At 42.1% G+C, this 12,676-nt stretch overlaps 1 protein-coding gene across 1 annotated transcript; it reads left to right on the top strand.

Moving 5' to 3' along the window:
- The first annotated feature begins 667 nt into the window (after positions 1-667).
- On the top strand, positions 668-8,764 carry LOC128483599 (2-acylglycerol O-acyltransferase 1). The gene is made up of 7 exons (XM_053459836.1): positions 668-768; positions 3,512-3,663; positions 5,569-5,747; positions 6,200-6,404; positions 7,021-7,195; positions 7,898-8,097; positions 8,290-8,764. The coding sequence occupies exons 2-7, from the start codon at positions 3,570-3,572 to the stop codon at positions 8,442-8,444; spliced, it is 1,008 nt and encodes a 335-aa protein (XP_053315811.1). The 5' UTR covers positions 668-768; positions 3,512-3,569; the 3' UTR covers positions 8,445-8,764.
- The last annotated feature ends 3,912 nt before the right edge of the window (positions 8,765-12,676 follow it).

The following is a 12,676-nucleotide window of genomic DNA, read 5'->3' on the forward strand; positions in this document are numbered from 1 at the left end:
TACCATCGTTCCAAAAAGCTCTGCCTACATAGTACGTAGGGTCTGTGTTCTTTACAGAAGGGAATGAGTTAAAAAAAGTGAGAAGCCTAATCTACCCTTCTCTGTACATTGCCCAATGATATGCTTATTTTATTTACTTAAGCATTAATATACATTTTAATGTACATGATAGCTGAGAGCTCCATGGACATATTTACAGTGTAAAAACTGTGTAAATGCATAAAGTGATGCTGCAGAATCCCCCAGTATGCATTTGTCCCTTGCTCCCATGGATGACATGTGTTAGGCTGAGGGGATAGGAAGCTGCAGCTGTGGAGCTCCAGCTTCACATGGTAAGTACATGTTTTGCAGCTTTGAACAATACATATAAGTACTTCCCCAATACTTTTATATGCAGCCACTGTTTAGGGGGCACCTTGGCACACTGGACTAGTGTCTCTTTAACTATAGTAGGGCAAGGTTTAAGAAATCTGTAATGTCCCCTTTTTGTGCAATGTAAGGATTTGTTAATAGATGGTGTGGTGCAATGGTCTGCGGTTTGGACAATGTGTGGCATGGGAGGGGTTAAGCTCGCAGTGTGCTCGGCGATGAGCACCGCCCTTGGTGTCTGGTGTCAGTTCTCAGGGAGCAGAAAGTTTTTTCTGTCCTTTCCATCTGATAGAAAGAAGAAGAAAGAGGGCAACAGCCCTGACAACCATTACAGACACACTGTGGGTACATGAGACCTTCGCCTGAATCCGAGTTTGAAAAGGGATTGCTGTTTCTGAGGTTAGTAACAGGGTGTGCCAGCAACTCACTGTACACTTCATCAGCCTACATACATGTTCATTCATACACACACATACCCACGTGATTGGTCTAGCGTCCTGGGGCCTCTTCTCATGTTCATTCGTTTTGTTGCTTACTGTTACTTTTGTGTTCTGTGTTTGTAAACAGTTTTACTCAGTCTCAGAACATTCCTATGCCTTGTAATTCATGGCAGAAACCCCGTGGTTAAAAATAAAATGTACAGCAGATATTCCTGCTTAAACACAGGTGATCCAATAAAAAGGTATGTGGAAGGCCTTCTGGTTCCATGGTGTGCATGTGTTCCCTTTATGGGAGGTCAACAGTGGGTTATTTACTAAGGAGGAATTGCAGTTTCTTTCCTCTCCTCTGAGTTTACATTATGAGGGATAACTCCTTATCATGCCCCTGCTGCAAGAATGTATTGGATAACCTTGTATAAATCCTATTTAAATCAGTGGTGTTTCTTGAAAGTTGTCTTAATGATTGAATAATGCATTATGCAGGGCCACCTCAGCAGAGACATGTGCCAGGGATGTGTACTGGTTTCAAGGAGGTCAAAGACCAGCTCTGCTGCAAACTTTCCTGCCAACTACTACTTTAATGACTAAATCCTGAACACCCCTGAAAATATACCAATACGCCCCCTAACATACGCTCAGTAAAGTGTCACACGCTGCTTCCATATAAGCCAGAGTTTACTTCATACTTTTGTATTTTATTGTCACTTTGCAACTTATGACTGAGATATTTGTTCAGCCTAGTCGATAACACATACAAGACATTCTAACCAGAAATTAATTAAGTTGATGGGACACCTGTGGACAAGCATGCTAGAGTAGAAAGTCAAGGGTGGACTTCCTATACTCTTCTTCAAATACTGGTGCGTGTATTCTCACTCACACAACTATACATCCATTTTCACAAAAAGTACCGGTAATAGCGTCGCATTAACAAAGTTGCCCCCATGAAACTGACCTGCATTCTGTCCACCTGCATATATTTTTGGCCCCCATACCTAAGGGCTAAATATTGTCATGCTTGTGGGTATAGAAGAAAAAGTTATCAGCAAATGTAAAAACAGGTCCTCCCTGCTATTCACCTCTACCGCTTCTACTGGGAGGCTGATCCACTTATATACATTGCATGTAGTTTTAGACTATGGCAACGTTTCCCCTCTATTAAAATGTACTTCCCTGGATCCCTTTGTTTATTTAAACGTTTATATTACAGTTCCTCTTTCTTCTCTTTTGCTATACAAATTGAGATAATTTATTTCTCAGTAATAGTTGGGATTGGTTACCAGGGCTGCCATCAGGGCTAATGTCCTGTACTAGTGTCCCTGAAGTGGCCAGTGCCAGTAAAGACATTGGTATAACATAGGCTCCCAAAGGCCCCAACACCGCCCCCCACCCATGCATACCGCCAGGCTGGCGCAGAGGGCTGCACGTCCTCGAGCCCAACACGCTGAGTCTGAGCGCCACAATATGATCTGCCACCTGCCTACCCCTACTGAGCCAACAAAGGGAGGTTGTGTTAGTGTGGATACGTGTGTTAGTGTGTGTGTGTAAGGACGTTAGTCTGTGGAAGGATGTTATAGTATTTGCATGTTAGTGTGCAAGTATGATAAAGTATGTTAATGTGTGTGAAGGTATATGTTAGAATGTGTGTAAATGTGTTAGTATGTTTCTGTCTGTGTTTATGTATAGGAGGAGCTTGGAGTCCCAACCATACATCTTGGAGGGAGGGGGGCTGGTGAGGTAAGGGGGAGTAGAGGGTTTCTGTATATACTGTACTATTGTGTTACAGTGTGTATACAATTTTATACACACTAACACTATAGGTATAGTCACACTGATATATAATATACTGTATATAATGTGTAGTATTGTAGTCAGTGTGTAAGTGTTAGGTGTTAGTGGGAGTTTGCTTGTTAGTATGTATGTGCATTAGTTATAGAGACTCTAAAGAAATACTGCACCTAGCCTAGGCACCACTAACCCTAGGCTCACCTCTGCTCTTGTTATGTCTGCTTATGGGAGGATCGTAAAGGTGGAGTGATGGGTGGAGCAATGGGCGGGACAATGGGATGGGCATGAGGGGGCGAGATAATGGGATTGGCATGGGGGGGTAAAGTAATGGGATTGGCATGAGGGGGCAAGATAATGGGATTGGCATGAGGGGGCAAGATAATGGGATTGGCATGGGGGGGCAAGGTAATGGGATTGGCATGAGGGAGCGAGGTAATGGGATTGGCATGAGGCATTAAGCCGGTGCTGGGTCCCAAGATTTCTGGTGGCGACCCTGTTGGTTACCACATGGCTTGTATGTGTAGTTTTTATAATTCTGTTACCCTCCTGTTATACTGACCTCTCTGTTTTTTTAAACAGTTTTCTCTGACAGGTAGGTGATTGTTTTCTTCCCCATAATCATACCTGACCATGTTTGACCAGAGCGAAGCCCTGCATCCCAGAGTTTCCGGGTCACTTTCCTCTTTCTCCCACCCACTTTAGTGCCTACTCTTGGGGCTAGCACCCTCCACACAGTTGGCTAGTCCTGTCCACGGAGTGCTGGCACCGTTCCCTGACAAACCGCTACTGGGAGAGGAGAGCTCCTGGTAGCCTGCCCTGGGATGTCCCCTGCGTGTCCATCATCTGAGACAATAGTAAATCCTGTGCTGTTTCATCGTACCGCTTGCTAATGTGGTCTTCCGTTTTTTTGGCAGGTGACAGTAGGTTTGATTCGGGAATCGAGACACCTATGAAGCAGTGAGAATATACATTATGAAGGTGGAATTTGCCCCTCTCAACATTCCTCTGACTCGGAGGTTGCAGACCGCTGCTGTTTTCCAGTGGGTCTTCTCCTTCTTGTTATTGGGTAAGCGCTTTTAGTGAATTAAATGCATTCTAGAGTAATATGGAACAGGGTTCTAGAGAATGGTGCATGAGTACATAAGCCGAGGTGTGTTATGGGATATGGAGGTCTGCAGTGAAATAGTTAACACGGTTGACATTATTTAGCTTGTGGCTCTGTGGTTTTCCAAGGTGACTTGAGTCTCACCTTTAGCCCACATTACCATGAACTCCAAGCGGCGTTATAAATAGAAGGGACAGCGTGTTCCTTGGGCTTCTGGCACCAACCGCATAACGTTTATTAGAAGACCACTTCCCAGATAAATAACCCACAGATAAAATGCGATTGTTGGTAATGTCATTCACAGTACAGTATTAACCCCTTCATTGAATAAGATTATTTGGTATCCTTAAGACCTGTACTGACATTTTGCTATTTTTCTCACAAGTTGTCGCGTCCTAATGTATTGTACCTACACTATATAGTAAGTCTCTGTCTTTTCATGCCATATATAATATATAACAATATGTATAAGAAAAAAAATTGTAAAAAATAGTTTTTTTACAAGGAAAAAAAACTGAGGAAAATTAACCTAATATATATTAATTTGTATTCCATACAAAAGTAAAGGGCCCCAGGGTATTTCACTAGGGCCACTTTTCATGCAGCCGTTTTGCCACGGAAGGAAAAACACATGTTTTTTCAACACCGCGTGTAATGTTGCTGTAGGTGTCTTGTATGGGATAAGTGAAACAGCAGCATCCCCACAGTGTTCTAGTTTTCCCCCCTACCTAATAATAATAATCAGTCTAAACGGTTCCCCACTTCCCAATGGCTCTGCCACCCACCAAACACTTGAAAAAACAGCATTAAAAAAATCAATCAAAAGCACAGGTCACTACGGACAGTGTACTGATCTGATGGACACAAATATCAAAGGAAAGGAACAGGGCTCAAAGTATATAATCAGAGCAAACCATTACCACCTAGATGTTATTGTATGAGTGTTTGATGGCCTTCCTACTTCGCCAGCCCGAGACATTGTGCTGCCTGGGTCCAGGGATGAAATGCTGCACCCCACCACCAAAACCACCCCCAAACATACATGCACACATGCACTCCACACACAAATTCAGACAGACACACACGTGCATACCCAGATATACATCCTACGATGCTCACACACACACACACACACATCCCTCCCCGCACACACACAAATCCAGGGACAACACACATACCCACGTACATGCAAACCCAGACAGACAACGCATACGTATACCTACATGCTGTGATGCCCAGAGATACACACAAATCCATTCAGACACACAACCAGATACACATGACACGTTTCTGTCTGGATTTGTGTGCCTGGGTATGTTAGCATGTGGGCTAACATGTTTACTATAGACAGAAAGACACAAGCAATTCACTTACCCCGTCTTACCTTCCATATAGTTCGCTGCCGCGGTACTCCAGCAACACGATTTTAGGTGACCCTCCTCAACCAGGCCTTCTTCTTGACAATAGGGCCATAAAGAAGTAAGTCTGTGACTCATGACTTACCTCTTTATCGCTACTTGTGGAGCATGCTGTCTGCTTTCTTGGGGAGAGGGGGGTAGCGCCAATTGCCCCATTGCCTCCTCTGGATCCACCAATGCTTGGGGCAGCAAATTGCAGCCTTTCCCCCGTCAAAGTGCCGCCTGGGTCCCATGTAAGGGCTGGCTCTGCCACTTGTGATAAACCCACCATTAAATTGGTTTGAAGTGTGTGCTCCTCAGAAATTCTCTCTAAATCTGAGCACCCACAGAGGTTTCACTCAGTCTCAGTACAAGAAATGCGAAGAGCTTTGGGGGAGACACAAGTCCTTAGCAGCCCTCCCCCGCTGATGTTGCTCTTGTTGAATATCCTTTGTATGTCATTCCGCAGGACAGTGCTGTGTGGGGATTTTCCTCTTGCTGGTCCTTGCAAGATTATGGCTTTTGATAGCTCTGTATGTTCTTTGGCTCTACCTTGACTGGGAGACTCCCCAGACTGGAGGACGGAGATGCCAGTGGGTGCGAAACTGGACTGTGTGGAGGTTTTTTAAGGATTATTTCCCAATTAAGGTAAGGGTAGCTGGTATAATTGTGTGATCCTAAAATATGTTCTAGTTGTGGAAAACCATATAATGTCAACAGCCATATGGGAGTAGCACTACTGTCACCAGGTCAAGCTTCAGGTCACATGGTTATTTGCCCTTACCTCCTTCAACAAACCAAGGTATAACCTCCCAAGTGTCCATATGTAGGAGAAATAGACCCTCCATTAGGCTTAAGTCCCCTCTTTCTTCCCTTAATGCCCCTCTAAAGACTAGGGAAGGAAGGAGGAAAGGGGGGGTATTGCTTCGCTGATCTTTGGGAGAAAACGGGTCTGATTGAACCTTACTTATTAAATGTATATATGTATAAATCTAAAATAAATACAATAACTGTGCATATAATAGGACTATAACAGAATGTTATAAATATCTGATTACCCCTTTTCTCAGAGCAGAGCACTAAACTACTTTTCCCCCCAGCTTGTAAAAAGTGCAGATTTGGACCCACAGCACAATTATCTGATGGGGTTCCATCCTCACGGAGTCCTGGTCGCCGGTGCCTTCGCGAACTTCTGCACGAACTACACGGGCTTCGCAGAGCTCTTCCCAGGCCTGACGCCCTACCTGCACATCCTTCCCTTCTGGTTCCGTTGTCCTTTCTTTCGAGAGTATATCATGAGCGTAGGTAAGAGATCGGGATTCTCCAGAAACTCCATACCTCACTCGAAACAACATGACTCTTTTCATCATGGTTTCCAACATGTGACCTTGTAAAACATGAAATGTACAACAGGATAGTTTATTTGGATTTCACGTTAATAGAGGTTTAACATTTTATTTTTGTTATGCTAATTATTGTTATAATCTTAAAAGCTTCCAATTTACTGCAGACATTCATTGAAAAAATCCTCTGATGTCCTTGATTTAAAAAATATAGGAGGCGCTCTTTTTCTTTGAACGGTTTGAGATGCATCCAGGTATCGATCACATTGCTGTGTGCGTGCCTCTTTATCTGTAAGGCTCAGTCGGCTTAACACAGTTCATTAATAGGTACTTTTTATATTTCCAAATTGAGTTAGCGTGAGAGCATTTGTGAGAGCTTGTGGCTTGAGGAAGCTCTACCTGTTTTGATATTATTCTACCATAGTGGACATGGACTGGTTTACGTCAGTAAATTAAAAAAAGCTACGTATATTTCATTAATAAGGATTGTAACAATAGATGTTGTTGTGTATTGATCTGGAACACACTGCACAATCTCCATATAACACCGTATGTAAATCCTGTATATTGATTCATAGGATTAGTTTCTGCCTCTAAGAAGAGCGTCAATCATGTATTAACCAAAGAGAATGGAGGCAATGCTGCTATCATAGTGATCGGGGGAGCCGAGGAGGCTCTGGACGCACACCCTGGAAACCTAACACTCCACATCTTGAAGAGGAAAGGATTCATCAAAGTAGCCATGAAGCGGGGGTATGTTTCCCTAACAAATGTATTTCCATTTTTCTAAACAATCATTAAGACGACGCATTAGCACTTCCATGTAACAATATAAAAAAAACTGAATTACCAAACACTTTGTAACTTTGTATAAGTCCATGAATGTGATACCTTTTACTACTTATGTAGCAGTATGTATATTTATGTGTGTGTGTGTGTGTGTATGTATATATTTGTGTGTGTGTGTATATATATATATAAATATAATGTGTATGTGTGTATATATATATATATATATATATATATATATATATATATACACACACACACATTTGTGGGAGAAAACACCATTTTTTATTGCCAATTTCCGAAAACTTTATCACCCCTTTTCTGCAACTTTTATTTTGGAGAACTATGGAAGGTGAATGCAATTTTGAACTTAAAAAAAAATGTATTACCCGGATGATACAGGATTTTTTTTTTCTCAGATCTGGCCAGGAAGAGTATAGTATGTGTCTCGATAATTGGGGTATTTTTTGCCTCTTTTATATACTGCACAGTTAGTCTTTAGTAAAATAAAATAGTTGTGGTCACACTGTAATCATCCTACTATTTATTTATGAGATGTTGCCTCCAGGCTGGACAGATCCCATCTGAGTGCTAGCTCCCCAACAGAATGAAATAAGTAGGGGTTCTCAACTGACCTGTAATCCTGTTTAATCTGTCTCTTCGCAGCGCTCATCTGGTACCGGTGTTCTCGTTTGGGGAGAACGAGCTCTTCCACCAAGTGCCTAACCCAAAAGGCTCCCTGCTGCGATCGGTCCAGGAGAAGTTGCAGAAAATCATGGGATTTTCTATGCCGCTGTTTCATGCCCGCGGGATCTTCCAGTACAGCTTCGGCTTAATGCCATACCGGAAGCCCATTCACACTGTGGGTATGTAATTTAAGACCTGATATTTAAGTTAAACGAATTATCAGGGTTTTTTGATTTATTATGGTTTGAAACTAGGTGCGGGTTAATTATCAGCATAATGAGTCTGATGATGGTTATATATGATTAAAAAGATTTTAAATAATATTTTGTTGTATTGAAGTGAAATAGCTCACATTTTGTTGTGTTTCACAGTTGGCAGACCGATCCCAGTGGCCCAAACGTCAAACCCAACACAAGAGGAAATTGAGTCACTCCATCAAAAGTACCTTAACGCACTTCAAGAGCTCTTTGAAGAGAACAAGGGGAAATATGGAATCCCTGAACACAAGTCCCTCATTTTCACGTGACCCCAGATGTAGTTCCTAGCAGCACCACTAGATGGAAGCACCTGATTGAATCCGCAATCTGCCCTTGGCACCCTAGCACCCGGTCAAATCAGTTTGTGACCTTATTTTTTGAAAGAGGCTTTTGTTTGCCTTCTTATGTATGTGAATTCTGTCTCATCATGGCTTTCTTTAAAGCAGAAGATAATCATCACTTAACATCTGTCATAGTATATAGGTTAATGCTTTATTTTTTTCCTTTAGCCTATTTACTTTTGAAATGTTTCATCTAATATATAATATACAGCAAATGTAAATGCCAAAATATTTCTATAATATATAAAGTCTCATTAATATTAATCATCAATAAATAGTCAATATTTAAATTAATATCACAAAAACATAATTCTTAGGATGTTACCAGGTCATATTCTCTTTGTACTCCGGACTGACAGACTTGTTTATAAATATGTGTGATGGTCCTTGCACATTAGCCATTTTGAGACCCAAGAGCTGTTGTATATGAATCTTCTATCTCAAATTAAGGACTGGCTTGGGAGCACGTGGCATGTACTAGGAAACAAATATGACCTTGAATGCCAATAACAGTACAGTTTAACCTTTATTTATATGCAACAGTGTGAGACAATCATGGCATTTGAACTGGTTGCTATCATGATAACTATGCATCATTCTACATATTGCACCCGCATGTAATCACGTACTGTTATTGCTCAGAGCCTATTCTAAAAGCATCCTGCACTCAAAAGGTTAAACACCGGTAAATCAAGGTCATAACTATATAAAATGGTGTCCTATATGGCAGGGCTCCTCGACCCTCACCTCAACGCACACCTAACAGTCCAGGATTTAGGTATTACTCAGGTGTGTCTAAGGTGTTTCTCCATTAAATAAACCAAAACACCTTAAATACACCTGAGTAATACCTAAATCCCGGACTGTTAGGTGTGCGTTGAGGGGCGCTGCTATATACTGATTCCCTGTATAAAGAGGTGTCTGTCAAATGCTTACCTGGGAACTGTTTGGCTCTGGCTACCCGGAGCCTTCCCTTACGGGACGCGGCCAGGACATGGCGGGAAACGCTTCCGTATAAAGGGGAAATGGGCTGGGAGCGGGGCCATGGGGTGCGTTCCCAGGTATAGTTAAACGGTATACCGTGTTTAGTAATCGTAATGGCATTCGTTTTGGGAAGTTGTATTTAGATGGAGGATGTAGTTTTTTTTTGTTTGTTTGTTTTGTTTTTCTTCACTCCCGTCCAGTTTGTTACAGGACACCTAACATTTACAGACCAAGTCTGCCAAGCTCAGGAAGGCAACCCTATTTATACGGATATAAATATATATTTTTATGTAAAAATCTATATTTTGGTGAACAGTTTATATATTGTCGTGTGTTATTTGCCTCTGTATATTAAACACTGCATACTAAGTGGGCTGTATAATCAATGGGGGGGGATGTGTGTCATGCATTATACAATAAATTACTGTTTATTAAATGTTTATTAATTCCTGGTCATTATTGTTGTTGATACCGCTTTGTCTAATTGCGGAATGCAATTAAAACGCACCAAATTTACGGAGAGGGTGGTAGGAGGAACAGCTTCCCACCAGAAGAGACGTTAATACAGAAAGCTTTTAAACACGCATGGAAGAGACATATGGCTATCCTGAATCCAAGGTGAGATTAAAGACCAATTCTTCAAAGCAAGTGGGCAGATTAGATGGGTGGAATGGTTCTTATCTGATGTCAAAATGTTTTTTATGTTAAAAGGGTTCTGGTAGTGGAAAAAATATAATAAAATCAGCAGCTCGGGGGGACATTTGAATGAGTGGGTATGTAAAGGGTCAGCAGAAGGACACCGGTATCTGTTAAAAGGCATGTGGAAGTCCGAGGTGCATGTAGGACATTTAGGAAAATGTCCGTGATGAAGTCGGTGCTTTCCACAGGATTATCAGAAGTGTTATCACTATACAACCCCGACACAGAACTTAGAATGGGAACAACCTGCCCTCCATACCTACAAACACGTTCTGCATAAATGTTCTACAGCAGTAAAGCCATAAAATGAATCGAAGAAGGTGCTGGTCTGGGTGTGTGGATAGTGTGCTGCCATTCAGGAAATAGTTTAATACAACAACATTTACATTTGCACCGATACAGTCAGATGACAAAGGCAAGGCTTAGTTTTTTATTCCTCAAAAAAATATATAAATATGAATGTGCTTTTAAAAAACGGCCTTCTTGTTATATATATATATATATATATATATATATATATACCGTATATATATATATATATATGTACATTAAATAAGATAAATTAAGGAAATAGCTCTGGCCCTGTAGCGTAAGGGGGTTAACATATTTTTGTTAATAGGGGACATACTAAAACGAATGACAAAATGGAGTGCCCATAGACTATAATGGGGAGGAATGCCCATAGACTATAATGGGGAGGAATGCCCATAGACTATAATGGGGAGGAATGCCCATAGACTTTAATGGGGAGGAATGCCCATAGACTTTAATGGGGAGGAATGCCCATAGACTTGAATGGGGAGGAATGCCCATAGACTTGAATGGGGAGGAATGCCCATAGACTATAATGGGGAGGAATGCCCATAGACTTGAATGGGGAGGAATGCCCATAGACTTGAATGGGGAGGAATGCCCATAGACTATAATGGGGAGGAATGCCCATAGACTATAACGGGGAGGAATGCCCATAGACTATAATGGGGAGGAATGCCCATAGACTATAACGGGGAGGAATGCCCATAGACTATAACGGGGAGGAATGCCCATAGACTATAATGGGGAGGAATGCCCATAGACTTTAATGGGGAGGAATGCACATAGACTTTAATGGGGAGGAATGCCCATAGACTTTAATGGGGAGGAATGCCCATAGACTATAATGGGGAGGAATGCCCATAGACTTTAATGGGGAGGAATGCCCATAGACTATAATGGGGAGGAATGCCCATAGACTATAATGGAAGGTAAAAGAATAATTGATTTTGAATTTAAAACATATCATTTAGATCTTTGGCACACATTCTCCCCTAGCACAGACACAGGATCTAAAACTCAGATTATGTGGGATTATAACTACTTTCTATGGAATGACAGGTGAATGACAGTTTTGAGTGAATGCCCATAGGATATAATGGGAGAAAAATTAAACTTGTTTTTTAGAGAAAACCATCTTAAATATCATATAGAACTTTGTCATGTATACTCCCCTAGTACAGTTATAGGTTCTAAACCTCATATTAAGTGGAATTATAGCTGTGTTCTATGGAATTACAGGTGAATGACAGTATTGATGGAATGCCCATAGGATAATGTTATCTCTATGTTTAATGCTGTGACGGAAGCCTCCATCACTGGGACCACTGGAGAAGCCTGACTGCCAGCCTCCTCCCTATTGACTATGGGCCCTGGGTTTGTAAAGGCTTCTGTGGCTACCCCCAGCAGTATCATCTCATCACTTGCTGAGGGGATTATCTCCAGCAGACAGCCAGGATCTGCAACCAGGGAGTGACTGCCATTGTTTCAGTTTAATGTTGTATAAATCAGTCTCCCCCCCATTGTATTGTTAATCTCGCTACTGCCCCTGTTGTCTCTGGGAGGCAGATTAAGAGGGGCGGTTTGTGTCCCAATATCTTATTTTATGTAAATGTATGTTTTGATGGATATATCCAGCCCTGTGTGTCCAAAATAAATCAGTCTTCGTTTGGTTTTACCCTACACTGAGTCTCGGCTAGTGACTGGGGAACTGGGGAAAGTGTTGTCCCAGGCTAAGGGAGCACAAGACAGCGGAGGTAGTCGGTCGGACTAGCCAGCCCCGTGACATTGGTGGCAAGCGGCGGGATTGCTTCTTAGTCTGAGGGACACTTACTTTCTACCGGGATTAACCGACAGGACGACAGACTTCGGTCGCCTTGACGAACACATGGATGTGGTATCAGAATTCCAGGGGCTGCTGCGGGTCATCCTCTCCTGCTACACCACTACTCTGCCTACAGAACAATACCAGAATCTGAGGCATCTGGTTCGACGGTCACTATGGCAGAGGGCTGTTATATGCCGGGGTCAGTGTCTTCCAAGCTCCGAACAAAAGATTAGAGACCAGCGGGAACTACGGATGTCATTCCCTTAGTGCAGAGAATTACATCACATGCCGTTTCCAGTATCTTAAATTCTATTAAGGTTTGGGGACCAGGGCATTT

This window comes from Spea bombifrons, chromosome 3 (assembly GCF_027358695.1).
Source record: "Spea bombifrons isolate aSpeBom1 chromosome 3, aSpeBom1.2.pri, whole genome shotgun sequence".
In the NCBI taxonomy this organism is placed as follows: domain Eukaryota; kingdom Metazoa; phylum Chordata; class Amphibia; order Anura; family Pelobatidae; genus Spea; species Spea bombifrons.

Coding starts and splice junctions, on each gene's coding strand:
- LOC128483599 (XM_053459836.1), top strand. CDS start 3,570: ATGAAGGTGGAATTTGCCCCTCTCAACATTCCTCTGACTCGGAGGTTG. Junction 6,405..7,020: donor AGAGTATATCATGAGCGTAG/GTAAGAGATCGG, acceptor ATTGATTCATAG/GATTAGTTTCTGCCTCTAAG. Junction 8,098..8,289: donor GAAGCCCATTCACACTGTGG/GTATGTAATTTA, acceptor TGTGTTTCACAG/TTGGCAGACCGATCCCAGTG.